Genomic DNA, 21227 nt, shown 5'->3' on the forward strand with positions numbered 1-21227 from the left:
TGACTCAAATAAGCAATCCAACTCCCATACAAATACCCCATCCAAGAATTAATGGAGCTAGCTAAAAAGCTCTCAGAATTATTCTGCATGAACTCCAGGCAGTTACAGAACTGTCTCCTAAAAACATGACACACAGCACCTTTGTTATCATTTATTGAGAGGTATTTTTTTTTTAACAAAAAGTTCTACAAAATATATCACCTTCATTTGAAAAAATGGATGTGTTTCTTCTCAAATACAAGCTACATTTTAAAAAGAAAGAAATATATCTTTATTTTAATTAATAGTACAAATACAAGCATCCATATAGTTTCAAACACTGACCACAAAACACGCAAGAGTGATTCACATGCACTTTTTGCAAACAGGTTGGCCTGAAAGTTGCAAAGTTATACACATTATGAGGAAAAATATTAAGAACTCCGAATCTGGAAACTGGAAAAAATTTAGGAGCAAATCACTTAGTTGAGCTCTCCATCAACTCTGTCCAGTCTGTCTCACCATGTAACAAAACCTCTGCTAACCAGAGCTTCTCCTCCACAGCAGCCCCATGCTTCAAAGAAAGAGCAGTTCATGCATTTAGAGAGGAGAACAGGCCACACACCCCTCAGGTCAAGTGCAGGGAACACAACAGGTGCCCTCGGGGAAGCCAAAGTGCAGCTCTGCCAGGCAATCCCACCCTTTGTAACAGCAGGCAGATCAATATTCAAGTTAGCAACCTGTGCACTGATGTGAGACAGAGTTCACTCAGCAGCTCCTGCTGAAGCAGGACCCCAGAGTGTCCAGGTTTCTTGCAGAAGTGATTTATTGCTGAGCACACTGAGTTTCAGAACTTGCCTTGGAAGACACATACAATGTGGAATGTTTCTTCTTCTGTGTTTTCTTCTCTGTTGAGATTTTAGTTTCTCTCTTATCTTCTTCTGTAGTTTCAAATCTGGATTCAGCTGTTAACCTATAGGCAAAGCAACCATTCTAAATACATATTTAGTTAATATAAACCAGGACTAAAATAAGAATTTTAGGCAAAATCAACAAGCCAACAGGCAAACAACACCATCCATATACAGAGACAGAGCAAGCACGGTTTAAGAAAATGAGACTAAATCAATGCATTTTTATCTCAGTCCTAATCACATTTAATCACTTAAAGCCTCCCCTCTACACCTCAGCTGCTGAAATGTTTGGTAAGAAAGGTTATTGTACATGTGAAGTGGCTAAGATCAGCCTTCAGAAACACCAGTGACTGTCTTGCACAGAAAAGAGATCCAGACCCCAAAAGCACAACTCCAGGTGAAAAGTCTGAGCAACATCATACAAATGGGATGAAATCAAGCTTCTTGCCTTTACACCACCAAAAAAACCTCCCCTTAAAATAAAACATGCTCCTTTCAACCTTGTTCTACATTACTATGGCCTTCAGCTTCATGCTTTAGTATCTTATGCTGGGCAAAAACTTATTTTCAGGCTTTAAATCAATTTGTCCACTGACAAGTTTTAATTCTGCTACAAATGTAAATGGGGATAAAACTGTCCCATTGCTGTTAAAAATATAGTTCTGAAATCAAAACATTAGATTGTGCTCAGATGCCTCAATCTTGTTTTTAAGTTAACATGCAAACATGCCATTAGAACAATTCATGAATAGTGGTATTTTACCCAACCAAATCAACCACAGCCCATTACCTGTTACACATGATTATTTTCATTTTCCATAATTTCTTTGTTAAGTTCCAAATTAAACATTACTTTATATAGCAACATAAACTGTGCACTCATTTATCAGCACATGCATTAAAGCAATTCTCTGGTGACCTTGAGGTTTTTAGTGGTTTCAGGAGCTCTCAAGTGAGCAACCCACATCATGGACACATGCTTTCAGTGATGTTTTACCCAACACAAATAGCTGCTACTCAGCTGTTAGAGATTTATTTGCAATACAGAAAGGTGCAGCTGAACATGAGGACTATGAAAAATGCTGTAACAAAAAAAAAAAAAAAAAAAACAAAACAAAAAAACACAACAAAAACCAAAAAAACAAAATGGGGAAATTCAGCTGCAGATTCAAACTGTGATGCACTGCAGGCCATGTGCATGTTATTCCCTATAAGTACTGTCTCAAAAGGCTCTGCTTCTCTACATCAGGGTTTGCTCCACCATGTGCTTTGCATTAAGCCCCCACCTGTAACTCTGATAGCTGAGCACCTTCTGTCCATGCTCACCTTCATTTTGAGCTGGACAAATCATTATGTGGTTACAGCTAGAAGGAATTATTCAGGGGGAAAAAAAAAATTGTTCTCAGTAGCCATCATGTGGTTTGCACTCCCCTAGCAACTGCAGCTGGGGATGGAGAGTTTCTGTCCATGAACCTGCTCCTGTGACAGATTTCATTCATTTGTCCCTCCCACTGTTCTGCCTTAAATAACTCTTGTCCAAGGCCACCAAAAACACTACTTTAGTGGCCAAAACTGCCAAGAGAATCCCTATAAACAAACAGAAAGAACTCAAACCAGAAGAAAAATAAAAACCACATTCACTTAAATTATGTCCCAAAGCAGCACAACTGGATTTATACAAAATATTGCCCTTTTTATGGTATTATATTATTGTCTTAGTATATAATGTAACAACTCTGACAACCACATTCACCCTGTGCCTCTTGGGGAGGAGGATATAGAAGCCGGGACAGAGAGTGAAGCTGAGCCTGGGAAGAAGGGCTGGGGCAATTTTCTTTCTTTCTTTCTCACTGCCCCACTGTCTTTAACTGGCAAGGAGTTAATCTTCCCCAAGTCTGGTTTGCCATGAGCAGGTGACCTCTGTCACCTTTACCCACAAACTTTTTCCACGCGATGCTCTCGCTTGTGCTGTGGAAGAGGGAGGAGCAGCAGATGTGCAGCAGGCAGCAAGCAGAGCTTCAGCCCAGAGGCCTGAGGGAGCAGCCCTTAGAGCACTGTCCTGGTTCATCAGGTGTCAGCTCAGGGAATGGATCACAAAGAACGACAATGGAAAACGCTACAAGCAAATGCGGGGGAAATGATAACATGATTCAAGCTTTGACTCCACAGACTTCAAAACTGAGATATAACTGGGGCTCCTTCTACCTTTTTAAGGAAGATGAACTTGCTTCATCAGGTGGAGCTTTACTTCCCAAGGCTGAGGGCTGTGCCTAAACCCCCAAAGAGTATTATTAGCTCTGCAGATCTCCTGCTGAGCCAAATGGCCACAGGCAATTGGACAAAGCCCAAGTGAAGTAGATTGGTGTATGTAATCCAAGTAAATAATTTAAGGCAGCAAATAAGCTCGTAGACATCTAAGCTCTTCTTTAGATCAAACTCAGGCAAACAACCTCAAATCTCAATGCAAAATAAATTCTGCAGCAAGGGCTAGAATCTGCTATTTCAGTTTAAGAAAGGAAGAAGAGCATTTCAAGAGACAAATGTACTTTTACTGACCAGATGGCCAAACTAAAGATACCACTGCACATAACCTTTGCATTGCCAGAATTCCAGTATGCATTGACAAGTAATAATCACCACCTTGAATACTTAAATCTGTAGTCTCAACATTCTCATATCATAACCTAATCAGCACCACCACCTAATGAGCTACTTCAGTGCTGGGTGTAGCCCTCTGGAAGGACACAGAGGTGCCCTGCACACACAGGTGCTGGCTGAGATTATCCAGCTGTACCTGCTTAAATCACCACAGCAAGGAAGTCCCTTCACACAAGGGAGTTTGTCACCTCCACAAGCACACACAGATCACTTCTGACCACTTCCTCATCACCTCCTGAGCTGAGAGGACAAATTCAAACACTACTTTCTAGAAATGAAGTTTTCAGCCCTTTCACAGCTATGGTGGCTGTTCTCCCACAATTCATGGGCCAATGTCAGAGCTCCACTAATTACTGCACAAAAACTATTCCAGGCACAAAATCAACCCCCAGAGACCACAAGAGCCTTTTCAGCTGCAGCATCACATTTCAGTTAACACAAGGTGAAACACTGACAATTATCCATCCTTATTTCTTCCTCCCACAAACTCTCCCCTTTTAGGTCCCCACTCCTGATCAATTTGCCAGTATCTTCTGTGCACAAGGTTAAGCCACATCTATCACAGAACAGTCCAGAGATTCCTTCAGTGTTTAGAAATCCAGCTTCTCAAATACTCAGACTTCAACATAACTTTCTATTTAATAGCACATCATAGCAGATCAGGGGTAAGTAAATCCTTATTGTTAGCTTAATATCATTACTGGGGGTTTTAGTAGTACATTAACACAATCAGAAACAAACAGAACATTCTGAGTGGATTTGCCTTTTACAGGCTCATATTATCACCGAAAAAAAACTTAACATGGAGTTTTGTGGCAGCTTAATTGTGTTTGTGGTTTTATTTTTCAAGCATTTTTCATGTTTTGTTCCTTATTTGAAACAACAGCAGTGGGTAAAAGATTAGAAACCTCCCTCTGAACTATGGTTTCATCTTCCTCTTCCACTTTTTCTACTCTCTCTGCTTTCCAGCATCAGCTCCATAAATAATTTCCACTCTTCACCCTCTCCCCAGAAGGTTTCCCCCTTCAGCTCCCATGAGCTATTTCCAACAGTTTCCTGTAAGCAGACATTCTATCTTCTTTTCCCAAAGCAACATGAGGAAGTAAAACTTTTCATATCAGGTTACATTCTGCCTGTTCCTTACGTGTAGAGGACACTGTCAAAACCCAATACCATCACTAAATTATCCCAATCTTTCCTCTCCACTTCCACCCACATCTGACCTTCCAGATCTTCCCTCCTCACTACCAAATCCCACATTTTAACACAGCTGCTAAAAGGGCTGTTTCTGCCATATTCTCTTCACAGTTTAAGAAGACTGCAGTGTTTGGCTATTTTAAGTCTGTTAATTGCACCCTTGAGTAATCGATCTAAGAGCCAAAGCATCAATCCTGTTACTCCTGTATGCCATTAACTTTGGCTACTTCTTCTAGCAGATATTAGCAAGCTGCAAGCCCAAAACATCTGGACTAACCTAGACTTTTTTCTACCCTCAAACACTCGAATATGTGTTTACAAAGACTACGAACAGAATACAAAAAGCTTTAGTTGAAAAAAGTAGAAAATCAAGGTCAGCATTTTTTCACTGGATAAAAAAGCTGGAGATATTGACTGTTCTCAGTTACTTTATCATCTAGCAAAACATAAATGCAGTTCTCAGTTCAGGGGAAAAATTTCATCTTAATTTGGAAGTTGTGTTGCCAGCTATCCTGCATCCAGACCATACATTTCATTTGTCTGACAACACAGATAGCTCATTAGTTCTCTATTATCCTGTACAATGAAAGTTAACACAATTCAGGTGAAGAATTACTTAAATAATTTTTAGGCTTTTATTAGCTAAATCTGGAAGTTGCTGGGGGCTGAAATTAGGTATGAAACTGGAACATGATTCCAGCTGCCTTTATTACCTTGAGCTGTAACACAGCTGTGTGGCAGTTTTGAGGGGATCAAGAACACAGACTTTCTGATGTTGGAGCAAACCAAGTGAGCTGTCATGCTCCCTGCACACCTTAAATGTCTTCAAGCAACTGGAAAGTTAATTCAGGGACTGTTTCAAGAGTCTTTCTTATTAGTCAGTGTTTTAGTCCTTCTAAAAGGTAGTGAGAGGTTCAGCGTGGGCAGCCGGAGCTGAGGAATGATGCTGCATGCAACACTGAGGAAAAAGATAAAGAAGTGGAGAGCACAGTTCATGCAGCGAAAGAAAAGAGATGCAGGTCTGTGCTGACTGCCTTGAGCAGAGACAGAGGCTGACACTGACCTGGGGACAGCTGGAGCCAAGGAATTGTTTCCACTTCTGCTATTCGAAGTAAAGGCGACGTGATTCTCATCTTGAATTTTAACTCTTTTTCTTTCTCTTTCAGGTTCAACAATGTTCCGTATTGCCTGGAAAGCTGTATGTAGTGGGGATGCTTGGAAAGGCTCGTTTTTTGGAGAAGCATCACTTTGCTCCAGGTTCTTGGTAGTCATCTTTTTCCCTTCCTTACTTGCCAGTTCTTTCACTGGACTATTTTTGCTGTCAAAATATTCACAAGTTGTGTTCACTGGAATTTTCTCCCTCTTCTTTTTAATTTTAGGGCCTTTAAGTAATTCTAAAGGAAAAAAAGAATATACTTTTTGTACAAAAGAGAAGCTGAAGATGACTTGTCCCCCCAACATGTTCATAATAAAACTAAGAACATTTCACATGACTGAAGAAGAGCTTGGAATAATTCTTAATAGACAGTTTATATCCCTTAAAGCATGTTTCTTCATGTAATCAGATCAACCCAAGAGAAGTTCACTTCAAAAAGAGACAACATCTTTCTCCTCATCCACTCTGTCTTTTCACCAAGGCTTTAAATTCAATGCTCTGAACTGCAAGCTGCTGACATAAGCTTCCACAAGTAACATTTTAAAGTTAAATCCTTTGGGTGTGGACAAAACCAACTTTCCTGTTTGGTTCCCTGTTCACAGAACCCCAGCATGGTTTTGGTCGGAAGGGACCGTAAAGCACATCTTGCTCCCACATCCAGCCATTGACAGGGACACCTTCCACCATCCCAGGTTGCTCCAAGCCCCATCCAACCTGGCCTTGGACACTTCCAGAGATGGGGAAGTCACAGCTTCTCTGGGCACCCTGTGCCAGGGCCTCCCCATCCTTACAGGGAAGTTTTTTCCTAGTATCTCATCTAGATATTTAAATAGAATCTTCTTCCTGCACAGCTCCCTTGCTTAGCACATACTCTGTCAGCTGCTTCTCAAGTAGGCCTCTCTAGTCAAAATTTAATCCATGTTAACAGTCACTGAAGTGTTTTCCTGTAAATGCTTTGCACCTTATTCCAAAGCTCCTGTCAGCTGCCTACACCCAGAGAGCCCAGGCTTCCCATCACCACAAAGACACTGCTGCTGCTCTGGGAAACACCTGAGATTTGATCCCACCCACTTGAGTATGTTTATCTACCTGTGCTCTACACAGCCCCTGAACACTCCCATTTGTGTCTGTAAAACTGCATTCTTTAGTCTCCTCAACTCAGTGTTCACATATTCAAGTGAGGTCTTGAGCAAGGCAGGACTTTCCTACTTCAGCTCAGCAGATTCTGGATCAGGTTATTTCAGAAAGTCAGCTATTTGAGCATTAAATTCTGGAACTAAACCAATGTCTTCTGTTTAATGTCATTCCATTTCTAAAGGCTGAGAAAATCAGAAATTTGTATTTTCCCAGACAGAAAAGAAGTACTTACCTTCAGGTTCATATTTCATTTTCAATTCATCCAGCATAACCCTCAGGTTCATATTCTCACTCTGACAAGCCTGCAAATGCCTCTCATTTGTGAAGAGCTTCCTTTCAAATTCCAGGACCCTTTGGCTCTCATACAGAGCTTTCATTCTCTGCAGGGATAGTTCATTTTTCAGTGCTTCAGTTTCCTTGCTGAGGTGGGAGGAAAATTGTAACAATCAGTCAGACTTAGATTGGTCTGGGTTTTTTCTTTTAGTAGAGTGACAACTAATCACTCAACTTCACCTTAAACTGGTATTTACATATTAGCAGGAAAAATCAAGTTTTTGTCCTAGAAAACATTTTGAATGTTATTATCTCTCTTTTCATAAGAGAAATAAACATAGACTCAAGACTAAGACTTTTCATACAGTTTCCTTACAAATTAACTTTTAATTGATTCAAGGTGTCTCAACTGCCCTGCATCTAGGAGTATAAAAAATTTCTGAAGAAAGCAATAATCATAAGCAATATTTCTGCTGTTATCTTTAAATGCAACCAGAACAAAACCCATCTGCACATGCAGTCAGTGTACACAAACAGTAACAGAAAAGAGAGGATAAAAATAAGTACCTAGAAGACAACCCTGCTACAGCCAGGGCCTCAGGCTACAAGTACTTACTTTGAGTTTTCAAGTTTAATTTGCAGTAAATCTGCATAGTAACCATTTTCAGAATCACTTCCTTTCGCACCATTAGCAGGTCTGGACTCCTCCATATTCTCATATAAACTCTGATAAAGAACAAGTGTCAGGTTGTCAAGCAGTGACCTTTCAGAAGCACATTAGCTTAGTTCTCAAGAAACATTTTCCATGCATTTTGATGGAGAAGCCTCTTCATAAAGGGATTTAAACACAGAAGATAAAACTCAGCTGCTCTGAGTACTTTCTCATTTGTTACAATGTCAAATAGCACTAAAACTGACAGCACTCTCTCATTCACTGAAAAAAGGGAAAAAAAAGTGAGTTGTCTCAACTCTAGAAGGTTTTGAACTGCAGAACAGCTTTCTTGCTTTTTACTTGAAAATACAGGGTATTTAGTTAACTCATAGGGAATTTTTCTCAGCATTTATTTCTAGGCTTCAGCAGCTGGACCCCAGAAGAATACCAGCCATGCTAATCAACAGTCAAAATCTCAAATCAATTACATATTTCAGATGAGGAAGTCGGTTCATAATAAAGATATTGTAACTGCAGCAACATGTGACACTGGGGTTTTTGTTTGGTGGTTTTTTTCTGAACAAGCAGAAATCCTGTCCCAGAGACCTCCCAGGCCTCTGTCAGTCACTTCCTACAGATACTTTTGATGGTTATTGGGATCAATCATTCAATTTCCCAACATTAGTTATTTATGGCCTAGAGATAAGTACAGATCATGCCTAAACATGACTAAACTGGTAAAACAATCAAGCTTCCTCAGTTATTGCTAAAATGGGTTAAGCCTGGCTTCACAGCACTTGGGTTAAATACAGAGTACAGGAGGCTGTCCTTCCTGGAAAGCATAATCCTACTGCACAAGCTAATACACCTCAGTTTGCATTCCAAAGCTCTGATAAGAAAAGGCCAAACAAGTCCAGAAACATGCAAGAATTAAGAAAGGCTCCCATTTTTCACTCTGGAAACACAGAAACATCAGTAGCATTACACTGGTGTATATAGAAGTCCTCATGTGCTTCTCACTTTTCAAAATACTGACAAGATGTTTTCAAGTTGCATAAGTGGATTGAAAGACATGTTTTAGAAGGATGATTAAGCAATTCAGTTTTGCTAGAAAAGAGCAGGCTTCAGCTGCAAAATTAAGACACATCAAGAAAATAAATATCCAGGAAATTCAATAGAGTTGAGACATTAAAGGGTAAAGCCTAAACACACAGATTAAGTGTCAAATGACTACACCTTCACAGAGAAAAATTAGATGGCACGGGTCAGTCAACTTTGACCAACTAACTAAATTTAAATGCTGGAAGTAACTATAAAAGACATGAAGGTGCTTCACACAGGACAAAAAAAATTTTCTTAGATAATTTTCTGCTTCTCTGCACTTGAGGAGTCTAATACTCTCCAGCTGTAAAATACAATTCAGGTCAAATAAAGATATGAGTCAGCTTTTGGATCCCCTTTTTAACCTAAGCGTGGACTTGAGATAGTTTTCATAATTTTTCTTGTTCTCATGTTTTTGCTTCCAATTATGATTTTCTAGTTAATGAAAAACCTTATAGCTTAAAACATACCTTAAATTTTTCTAGCTGCCTCACTTTCATAAGAAGATCTTCTATTTCACCATTCTTTTGCTCCAACATGGACTGTAAGCGTTCCAGCTGATCAAATTCTGCCTGGGAGCCCTTCAGCTGTAGCAGTGTAGCCATCTGCAGCTGGAAAAAAGGAAAAAACTATTTACAGCAAGTACTGGGTTAAGTGGCTGAAAATCCCAGCCTTTTACACAAAACTGTTTGGGTACTCAAGCCTGGTAATTCTAAACCTGAATACAGGAGAGCACTGGATGCTTGAACTCAGAATTATCACCACAGACACTCCAAGGCACAAGGACAGCTCAGATCTCACTGAGCAGTGCAGTCCTGAGGTGTCCCACTCATCTCTGAACTGGCTAAGGAGCACACAAACACACTGCCAAGGACACACACACAGCATTCCACATTCACACCATCAGCACCAAGCCAGCCACAACCCACTCTCAAGTCCAGGCTGATTTGTCAGAGCTAAAATGCATCTTGAGAACTCACTTAGGAAAACCCACAAATTTAACTCTCCCCATTTTTTCATTTCTGCTTTTCAGCTATAACACCATGTTTGCCTTCTACAATATTAACACAAGATTATCAGCTTTTTCTGCTCCTCCAATGGAATCCTTTCAAGCAAAAGAACACCCTCCGTCATTACAAAGAAGTAGTTGTAAAAATTTACATTTATAGCAACGTTTCTGTTGGTGTTAACATAATAATGTTGAAGTACAAGGGTCTTGTACATTGAGTTACAGGTGGTAGATTAGACATTTAAAGAACAGGAAATACAATACATCAAAGACTTCACAAGGAGTTAGTGAAAGCTCAGGTATTTTTATCAGTCTAGTTAATATGGATAAGGTAACACTGAGAGAAATCACAGGGAAAGGATCAAGTGAAAAAATGAGATTACAGACAGAAAGTGAGAAGAGCATTTACCCTATAGAATCTCCTATGTCACGTAAAGGGTATTGATGATTCTGTGCACAAAGTAGAACTAATGAAAGATTCAATCTTCTCCTCAGAGCTTCCACAGGATGTAAGGGAGGCAAAACTGTAAACTCCATCTCACTGGCCAACTAAAACTATCCTTACAGTTCCCAAGCACTGACACCCAACCTTTTTCCCTTTCCCCTTAAAAGCCCTCCTGCTAACTGTCAGAATTGCAAATAGCAGCTGATCTACATAACAGAGAACAGGAACCTAAAGAAACTAGAAAGGATGTTCTGGAGTAGGAAAAATACACTTGAGGTGGTAAAGCTTTCCCAGGAGCACTGTGAACGTTCTGTTCAGGAGACAGTTCCTTAAGATTCACCAGTAAATACCACAAAGTGAGGTTCTTCAACTAAAGATGCACCAGCAGTTACCTCTCCTGTGGTAAGCAGCTTTGAGTGGGGAGATCAGCTAAACTCAGATTGAGCTTTAACTGGCAGCATCTCAGTGCAGCACAACACAAAGAGGTTGTTAACAGGGACCTAAGACAGCAGCTTAAGGGAAACAGCTGTCCTAACCTGTGGGAGTCCAGGGTGTTCCCCTGGCTTCCCTGGATGCCTCGAGACCCTCCAGGCAGGGGGCTCAGTATAGTGCCCAAGACCCCTGGGGACTGGATTTTACTCCCTGGAAAAAATTACCAACATTGCAGGAAGAATTTCAAGTCACAAAAATTAAGTATAGTATAAATTAGATTGTTAGAAGGTAGAAAAGTGAGTTTTTAGAAATGTTTATATTAGGGGGTTTAAAGCCAAGATGGAAGATTTTGGGCATGGTATGTCTTTTCTTCTTCTTCATGTCATCCATCTTCTGAGTCAGGATGGCATCACTGGATTGGTTTGGGACAAAGTTGGACAGTGTAATAAAGGTGTCATGTATTGGAAAGTAATTGTAAACATTAGGAATGTAATTCATAGTATAAAAGATAAGTCCTGCCCCAAGGGCAGGCAGAGTGTGCCTTGGATCAACGTGCTACACAGACCTCTGTTAGCTAGAGAAAGAATTTCTTAGGTAAGAAAGAATAAACAACCTTGGAAACCTCAGAAAATGGCTTCCTGACTCTCCTTCGGTGCTCGGGCTGGGAAGACTTGAACTCTAAACCACCTAAATGTCCTGTTGTGGGTGATCTCAGGTTCAGGAGACCCCACAGGCAGTGACACTAACCAACTACCCATCTCCAATACTATCAGAAAAAATTTACCAAAAAATTCCAAATAAAAGCATTAAGTGCTAGTACAGGGACACCAATTTGCCTCCATTTTTGGTACTTTCAGTATTAGGGATGTTTCTTACACCATTCAATCAGTATGACTGACTTCACATCACAAGGAGAACTCTTCCACAGGAACTGATCCTACCCAATGACTTTCCTCACTCAAATCTTTGCTGGATCAATAGGGTTTTTCTTCTCCTTTAAGACTGTTGCTTGAACTACATTCAACCTACTCCACAAAATCTAGGTAATACAAACCTTCAGTGCAACTCATGAATTATCACCCTTGATGTTTAAGTGCTCTCCTCAAACTGCATGAACAAGCAATTGATCAAAATGAAAGGATCCACCTTAGCAATGGAAAACTCAAAGAGACCAACATGCAAACAGTTGGCAGCTCTGCAGCATCCTCATGACACTATCTTGTGAAACAGCTTCCGCTAGCTAGCCCTCAACAATATTAACCTACAGGCTCCCATTCTATAGCAGTGGAGTTTAACTTACAGGGTTATGAAAGTTATGACTTATTCTTACATCAAAGACAGGGAAAAGCAAGAAGAAAAAATATGGACAAAGACAAGAAAGCAACACAGAGGTAGGAAAACCCAAACCCCTTCAGTGTGATGGTGGCAAAAGCCTGTCCTTTTCTATGCTCATTCCTGAGAACCACAGATAATGCATAAATACTTGACTCATCTAGTACAAGAATTAGGAAAGAGAAAATGATTATCAAAACAAACTAAGTATTAGTTTGTGTTTTACTTTCAGCCATTAAACAACTACTTTCAAAGTCAGCAAACATGGTGCCTTCACTGTGGAGTGTTGTTGGACCATAAGAGTCAAACAGCACAACATAACCTCACTTGTTTTTTCTCCCATTTCCCTCCCCCCAGACTACTGCACTGTATTTTAAAGAAAACAAATCCCCTGGCCTGTGTATTAAAGCAGTGCCTTATCAGACCCAAGGACACCCTGGAGTATTACAGGAATCATCCTACCTTCATTCTTTGCAATTGTTCTCTACTGAATGCATGCTGTTTTTGTAGGGACTGATATTTTACTTTCACACTGATCAGCTGTCGTTCCATTTCTGCCCTACGGTCCTCCACCTACAGAACATTGTGAACAGTTATTACTGTGAAATCACAACACTTGCTGTCTCTTGGATGGTGACTCTGATAAGGATATGTTGCTTAGCAATTGGTGCTCAGTCCGCAAGTACTGCTTTTCCAGCAACAGTACTTGAAAATCCAGGCTACTGTCATTGCCATGTCACAGAAGGGAGTAGACAGTGCCACTGAAACCCAATCAGTGAAATGCAACATATTGTTCTTTTGATATCAAAATAAAGTAACATTTCATATGCTTCAGTGTTGCTGTAGAATAGTTTTGTCCACTGGCAACAGAACAATTAAAAAAAATCTGACCTGTTTCCCCAATTTCACCCATCCCCTGGATGCTGCCATGAAACATAATGCTCCCTCTGCATTTAACTCTCACTCAAAAGCTAATTCCAAAACTCTCCCAAAAGTACAAACTTGCAGACATTTTCAGGAAGTTTATAAGGCAGCTTTTACCAGCTTCTGCTAATATTTCACATACTGTCTTCTACATTAAAGAAGGATTTATCCGCTGAACAAAACTACTTAAGAGTCAAGAGCTGCAGACAGAACCATCATGAGCCCCAAGTCACAACTTTTGACTTGATAGTCAGAGAAGCTGAAGTGATTCCATTAAGTTCACTAACTCCTTATCTTCAGAGAGACCATGAAATGGTTTTCCTCATGTCAGACCAACACTGAAGTCATATTTGAGGGACAGAGGTACACATGACCAGATCAGGTGCAGATAGTCTCATATTTTTAATACAGCATAAGAAAGAAACAGAAAATACTTTTCAGGCATCTGTGGAATAGTTGTACCTCAGCAAAGAGAGAATTGCCTTTACTTGTAGGGTCCAAAGCTTGCTGCACTGCGTGATCCAGTTGAACCTGAAGCTCCTGATTAGCCTCATGAGCTTTCTAGATTAAAGCAAAGAGGATATTGGTCATTTAAGCATCTGATGTACTGCATACACGAATTTAGTCAGAGCTTTAACTCTTTTTAATTTTCTATACTGCAGCAGAGATTAATACTGTACTGAAGTCTTTAAGTGTACATGGAGTTCTAGTAACTACGAGACATTAATTTAATTTCACTAAAACACTTAGTATTCCACTTGTTCTTCAGGACAAGAGCACAACTAAAAGCTTTTAAGGATAAGCTTTGATGTCTGTCAACTGGATTCATGACATTCAGACAACTCTCCCAGCTATGTTCATCAGTCACAAATGCTCTACTTCCCAATACAAGGTTCTCCACAGCATTCAGCAGGAACTTGAAATAAAAAGGAGAATTCTGCCAGTAAGCTGTGAGAAGGTCCCTAAGAGGCAGAACAGTGCCATGAAAAGGCTCTCCTTTCACAGCTGCCACAAAACAAGGCCAACAGAAAGCTTTTACCACCAGGCAACACCAAACATGACCAACCATTATCCTTCTCTTTCCTCTCTCTCTCTCACAGCTCCTCAAAAATCCTACTTGACCAAAACCTGGCAACACATCTTGTGCAAATTTGGGATTATCTATCACTGTGCAGTAAAATTAAGAGAATACCTCTAATGCATTACAGTAAAAAACAACTTCCTTTTCCCTCTCTTCTTTTTCCCCCTGCAGCCGCTCCAGCTGGTTACGTAAGTTACTGTTCACAAGCTCTAACTGTTCTTTACTGCACTGCAGCTCATTCAGCTTTTCTTCATCAGTGGCCTAAACAAACAAAAAACAAGTAAGAAATAAATTTGAAACAATTGGAAGACAAGCAGGACCAAGCAAACCAGAGCCATTTGTTAGTAGTAGTTAGCTCTAACACATAATATTATCTTGAAGAAGAGAGGGTATTAAAGCTTAGGTATTAAAGCTGTTATTTTTTGCTGTGCACATTGCCTGAGTAAGAGTCAATCCTAACGTAGCACTGTACACAACACACCTAAAAATGAAATGAGCAAAAGGACAGAATTTCATCTTCAACTAGGCTATACTACAAATTCAGTGCTACTCACACACCTTCTGACTCTGGAGTTCAGTGAGCTCTATCTGCAGGTTGAGCATTTCTGAAGACATGGTCTCATGGACACGCTCAGACATCAGGTGCAGTTCTTCTGATTTGGCAGCAATTATTTCCTTCTGATGTTCCACTTTTTGTCTCAGCTGTTTCTCTGAGAGTCGGGTTTCATCCAGTTCTGCTTTCAGGTTCTCCAACTTAAAAACAGTTGACAACTAAATAGTAACATTTCATGGTAAATTCTTGAAAAGCACAATACTTCTAACTGTTCCAATTACAGAAAAAGTCTTGGAAAAACAAGAGTAGCTTTTAAAAATAAGCATTAAAATTTAATGTAATTCATAAGTGACTACAGATATTTTTTAAAAACCAAGCTACTACACACTGTAACTATTTATTTCTTTTGGTAGTTAAGAATTATAAGTTAGTAAGACTTGTAAGTCAATTATAAGTCAAGCAAGTAGTATCTAAAATGGTACTGACAATCTTTTAGCTATATGTTACCAAACCTTGTTTTTAAGGTCACTGATTTCTTGTCCATAGGCCCTGTCAAGCTGTTCTTTCTGTTTATCCAGCTGCACATTTTGCTGTTGCTTAAGGGAATCACACTCAAAATTCAAGCTTTCCAACATTCGATTCTTGAGTTCGATTTCTCTCTGAAGAGTGTATTTCTCTTGTTCAAATTTCTGAAAGAAATGACACACTAATAAATCTAGATGTAATTGTACACTGTTCCCTAAGCATTTATGAGAAAGCACAGGCTCAGAACCAAGATGTTTGTAGCTCATTTAGTCCTTTGTTGGGAACGTCAACTAGAGACTTGTAATACCCATGTTTTAAAAAAAATTAACTCATCTAAAATGTTATGATTTAAAACTGTTGTGATTATAACTTGATCATGCAATATTCTCTTCTTCATGGAAACTCTGTATTTCTTTGCACCCAACATGAAAAGTGTGGGTACCTTTTCTGCAAGCATCACAAATTCAGCTAGAGTTTTGCCCTTTCTACCTCTACAGAATCCAATTATGTTTAAAATTACTACAGTCCATCAAGAAGAACAGCTGAGTTCAAAAGTTTTTTAAGACAGCTAAATTGTCTGGTTCATAACAAATCTCATCAAGTCTTCCAGACTGAAGAGTAATTTTTTAAACAGCTTCCATCTGGAGAAAGAGAATCTAGAAAGCAAAAGAGGTAATAAGGAAACCAAATCAATCTAAATATGGAGATTTTTTTCCTTTTCAAAATAACCTAACTCTTGAGATACAAACCAAAATTATATAAAAAAGCTAAAAGCTGACGGGTAACAAAGTGACCTCTGTGGCCTAGACACAGCTTATCAAGGACAGGCTTAGCTCTCAAATACCCAGGGCAGGAGCTTTAACACAAAGATAAAGACTGGGCACAGGACAGGTTTGGGAGTGCACTGCTTGGCCAGAGCCAAGAGCAACACAACCCCAGCAAGAACCTGCCTGCACACTGGTACAGAAGAGCACACAGAGCTTTTTGAGAGGTTTTTGTGCCTGCTGGTAGAGCCCACATTTGTGTTCACAGGAACTGCCTCAGCTCTCAGACTGCAAAGAGAGCCAGAGAGAGATTCAAAAGCTCTAAAGAATGTGTAGGGTAAGCAGCTCCCACACAGAACGTTATTAAGGCCCACAGTTCCTACCCTCCACCCCTGGAATCTAAGTTAACAACCAGGCTTAGAAGTTGGCTCCAGCCTCTCACACAGGATCACAACCTATGGGAGCAGCTTGACAGCTCAGTACCTGCCCTCTGTGCTGGTCAGCAGGAAAGGCAAAGGAAAAGGAAAGCACTGTCCATCCAGAATAGCAGTGTGCTGCAACCCTCCAGCTGCTACAAAACAAACCTTTCAGCTCTATCCCAGGAGAAGGGATGAATGTACAACAAGAAACAGACTAATTGAAGATAAATAATTTATCTGAAACGTAGGCTGGCTGAACACAAACATGAATAAAGCCTTTATGAAAAGTGGAAGAGATTCTCCCAACTGAAATTTTCTTGAAAAAGAATACTGGTCAATTAAATAATACCTCTGTATTTCAGCACTATACTACTGCTTTTTCTGAGCTGCAAAGAAATGTGCTAATAAGTTCAGAACCCCTGGGTATTTGGAAAATTTGAAAACTTCACTACAGAAGAAATCGATTTTACAGTCTTGCTGCTAGCATTCTTCTCACAGCTTTTAAGTGATATAAAACTGACTGGGAGAGCATACACGAATGAATTGCTGAACAGAGGCAAAACACATGCTCTGAAGCAAATTTACTCTAGCATTTAGCATTCATTTTACATTAAAGGCAATTAGTCCTACATGATACTGAACATCTGATGCATAATTAGCTATGAAACCCTGTCCCAGTTAGATACAATTATGCTGAATGTCTTAAAACTGAAAAAAAAGCCCTCTCTACAACTACTTAGAGGTTTATTAAAATGCATTTCAAAGGCATGTGAAACACCTGTGCCCTTCAGAAAATAGTTAAAATAAAACAAAGTTCTGGTTTGGAAATTTGACAAGAAAAGGCAGTCATCACCTCAGTTTTCTCAGTCAATTCACAGCGTGTTTGATCCAGCTGATTTTGAACCTCACTTTGGGATTCCAATAAATGCAAACCATATTGTGCTGCTTTCCTCCGCTCGTTCTCTGCTTCCTTGAGTTGCTGTTTAAGACTTAAAATGGTCTCTGCCTCCATTCTATTTCTTTTTTCTTTATTCTACACTGCAAAGAAAAATTATTTTTAAAAAAATGCAGTAAATGTATTTTACAGATACGAGTAGTTATCTGAAAGAAGTTACTGGATTTCTTAACCAGGATAGAACAATGTATTTTTCCTTTAATACAAGAAAAAACAAGCTCACAAACAGACCTGTGAACAGTAAAATAACAGTTACTTGCTCATAAACTTGATTATGTCTAACATGCAACAAAAGCACTCCTGTGCACCCAACCTGGTTTCTTTGTACATCACAACCAAAGTTAATTTAGGATAGAGCTCTCTTGCCAAGTACAAGACAATTAAATAACCTTAGAAAAGCACTGCTATGCACTTGGCACTATTTTCTCTGTATTATAAACCAAGCCCCACCAAGCCCAGCATTTCTTGTGTGCACAAATAACACTTAAGACTGGTGTAGGCAGCTGCCTTAGCAGGACAGTGTACTCCTAATAACATTATGTAGGATAGAGAAACAGATAAAAGGTAAGGAAGGGAAGAGTCAAAAATAGAAGCCCTGTAAAAATATATGGAGTTTAACACAGGGCTTTGCATTTATTTAAGTGCTTAATGGAGTCTTTCAAAATTTAGTTGCTGGAGGCAGCTTACTCGTAAATAAACATGTTCTTGTCACATTTCAGAAAATTCATCCTTTTCTAACTGTAGAATGTATCAGAAGAACAGAAGGTGCATTTTCCAAGAAACTTAGTCAAAGTAAATCCAACAAACCAAATCTTTAAAACAACCAAAATCAAGTCAAATTAACACCATAAGCTTGTATGACTGCTTGCTCTCAAATCTGCTAAATCAGCCTGCTGCAAAAAAATCCTATTAAGACAGAAAACATTAAGTAACTTGGGCTTCTGAACAATATATGCCTACAGTTTTCTCAGAAAGTAGGAAATAACAGTGAACAGACAAACACAAAAAAATTATGCAGTTGATTTTTCAAAGTCAGAGCCCATATTTTTATGCAATTTCAGAATTAAAGTAATTCTGTATTGAAGATGTAACTCTGCTTTTTGTTCTCACAGCAGCAATTTATTTGTTACCATTTCTTACTGGCACATACATCATTCTTACGGATGTTATAATATCCATCCTTTGCTTCTTTTTTTGTTAATTTTTATTCAACATGAATAACTCCTAGTGGAGTTACCCAGCTTCTCCTCATAGAAAAGAATTTAATTAACATGCAGAAGTAATTGTGCCAATACTGTACCAATTCCTTTCCAAGGCACAAGACAGAAATGATCACATTCTGGTTTTTGCATTTTCTCCTCATTTGTTGCTATGCAGGTTTAACACATACAAAAGAGACTTTATCTAGTCAGGCTTTGAAACTTCAGTTTTCACCTCTAATCACTGCAACGCCTGAAATACCATTTTTATACTTATACTAAAATAAGTCAGTGAAGAAACACAGGCATTTTGCATATCAATAATTGAGGATCATCAGTACTATATTAATGCAAGGACAGGGACATCACATACAACTTAATAATGAAGTGTTTAAGGCAAGGTGCAGCAATACAAGAACACAGGCAACAACTTCTAGCATGCATTTCCATTAGTAAAGAGGATGAATGAATCATTGTTCATTTACATAAACAGAATTTTAACAACAGCTTTATTTTCTTAACAGACACCAGTATAGAGGCAACACAGCCATTTGGCAGCTCCTACTTCACTAAACCAAATGAATAACACGTTTAACTCACCTCCACAACCCCACTGAAGTATTTACTGGCCTTATTCTTGCACTCCACCTTTAAAAGAAAAAAAATGAACAGTTGTCTAGTCCAGATGAGCTGCCACCACAGCACAGCCCTTCAGAGCAGTCCCATTTCAGAACAGGCTTAACCCTGCTGGCTGCCTCATGAACATGCAGATCACAAGCTAAACCCTCACAGAAATGCAAATCTTATTCAAATCTCAGGCAGCTGTCAGACAGTTTAGATCAGACAATGCTGCCAAAGGATGGGCGTTCTGCAATTGGCCTTTGGGGCAGGTAAACAGGCCACAGCCAGGGTCATCTTCTTCTGGTACACCTGCAAACGTTAAGGGTTTTTTTGTCCCACTCGCTCCTATTCTTCCATCTCTTCTGCATTTCTCTTCCAGTTTCACATACAAGAACTTTGAGCTCCTAATAAATTATTTACTAGGCAACAGAAAAAAAAACCCAAAAACCTTAGGGTATTTTTCTTGATTTTATAACTGAAGTATAGATGAAAAGAGAAACAGCTTTCTTATTCACATATTCCTGCTGACTACTAGGGAAATTATCAAATATGCCTTTTGGAGCACAGCCAACCTCAACTTTTCCTTGTCAATTCCAGAGGAATCAAACAAGTCCAGGTAGTTTTGTTCATGAAGTTCCACACTGAAATAATTGCCAGGAATTTAATATTATACATGAGGCTAAGTAAATTGCTCTGAAAATAATGTTTTAAGATCAACTGCAGCATGGTGAGTAGGTGGGAGGGAAAAATAACAGACGTCAGTCTTCATTTGTTCTACTGAGTTACAAGAGTTACTCACTTTTGGCTAAGTATCTTCAAACTTTTAATGAGCAATTCTATGCTGAGAGCTGCACACCTCCATTATTCAACTACTGAAGTACTCCTTAATAAAAGTAATAGGGGAGGAGATAAAATGCAGTCTCCTGGCAGGCCAACTTTCTTCTCCCACTCCAGCACAGTTGCTCTGCTTAAACGCCTTTTCCCCAGGGCCACATGTAACAGCTGGCTGCGTTCTGACCCTGTCAGAAGCACCCGTGCGCTGCTCTGACCAGGAACACAATCACCAGGATGCTTTTTCTCCCCCAGCACAGGTATTCCCCCAACAGTTCCAGCCAGTTACTTACACAAGTGCATATCCGCGCCTACCACCGTGCACACTCAGGCTGACAGATGTCCGGAGCTGATCCCTTACCACAAACAGCTTCTTGGGTGGGCCAGTACTACAGAGAACACACAAATATCACACTACAGCCTCACCGTCCAGCCAGCGCGGAGCGCCGTGTGTCACCAGCGCCATGTCCCCGCTGTCCCCTCCTTCCGGGCCCGACCCGTGACCGGGGCTGACCCCCCACACCCGCTACGGCACGAACGGGCCGCGATGGGACAGGCTCGGCCCGCTCCACCAGGGACCGTGAGCAGCAGACGGCCACGGCCGCACCCGCGGCAGGGATCGGCAGCCCACGCTGGCAGCGGCTCCGCGGAGCGCAAACCCCGTTCGCCCCTCAGCCGCCCCTCAGCCGCCCTCACCGCCGCCCCTCAGCCGCCCCTCACCGCCGCCCCTCAGCCGCCCTCACCGCCGCCCCTCAGCCGCCCCTCACCGCCGCCCCTCAGCCGCCCCTCAGCCGCCCCTCAGCCGCCCCTCAGCCGCCCTCACCGCCGCCCCTCAGCCGCCCTCACCGCCGCCCCTCAGCCGCCCCTCACCGCCGCCCCCGCCCCGTACCGGCCGCTGCCGCCGTTCAAACTCGGCTCCGCGGCGCCGCCCAAGTCTCGCGAGATCCGCCCCTCGCGCTCCCGGCCCGCCTCCCGCGCAGGGCGGGCCCTTGAGGGAGCCGTGAGGGCTCCCGGAGCTGACCCCGGGACCGGGGCTCTGTGGGCGCTGCCGCGGGCTCGGCGTCCCCCCG

At 40.7% G+C, this 21227-nt stretch overlaps 1 protein-coding gene across 3 annotated transcripts; it reads right to left on the reverse strand.

Annotated features, from left to right (window-relative positions):
• Positions 1 to 138: 138 nt before the first annotated feature.
• Positions 139 to 21072, reverse strand: SPDL1 (spindle apparatus coiled-coil protein 1). 3 transcript variants are annotated; one of them, XM_062501923.1, is made up of 14 exons: positions 21047 to 21072; positions 20451 to 20546; positions 19306 to 19353; positions 17405 to 17589; positions 15356 to 15532; positions 14849 to 15043; positions 14402 to 14551; positions 13672 to 13770; positions 12748 to 12858; positions 9538 to 9678; positions 7931 to 8040; positions 7274 to 7461; positions 5812 to 6142; positions 139 to 952 (listed from the first exon to the last, which is right to left on the reverse strand). In XM_062501923.1, exons 4-14 carry the CDS (start codon positions 17561 to 17563, stop codon positions 805 to 807), a joined length of 1809 nt encoding a protein of 602 aa, XP_062357907.1. In that variant the 5' UTR covers positions 17564 to 17589; positions 19306 to 19353; positions 20451 to 20546; positions 21047 to 21072; the 3' UTR covers positions 139 to 804. The 3 variants fall into 3 exon arrangements, with proteins under 3 accessions (XP_062357907.1, XP_062357905.1, XP_062357906.1); XM_062501921.1 differs by lacking the exon at positions 139 to 952 and having other exon boundaries at positions 5457 to 6142; XM_062501922.1 differs by lacking the exons at positions 139 to 952; positions 21047 to 21072 and having other exon boundaries at positions 5457 to 6142; positions 20451 to 20558.
• Between the last annotated feature and the right edge of the window lie 155 nt (positions 21073 to 21227).

This window comes from Cinclus cinclus, chromosome 14 (assembly GCF_963662255.1).
Source record: "Cinclus cinclus chromosome 14, bCinCin1.1, whole genome shotgun sequence".
Lineage (NCBI taxonomy): Eukaryota > Metazoa > Chordata > Aves > Passeriformes > Cinclidae > Cinclus > Cinclus cinclus.

Coding starts and splice junctions, on each gene's coding strand:
- SPDL1 (XM_062501921.1), bottom strand. CDS start 17,563: ATGGAGGCAGAGACCATTTTAAGTCTTAAACAGCAACTCAAGGAAGCA. Junction 12,859..13,671: donor GCAATTCTCTCTTTGCTGAG/GTACAACTATTC, acceptor AATGTTCTGTAG/GTGGAGGACCGTAGGGCAGA. Junction 6,143..7,273: donor AATGAAATATGAACCTGAAG/GTAAGTACTTCT, acceptor TTTTTCCTTTAG/AATTACTTAAAGGCCCTAAA.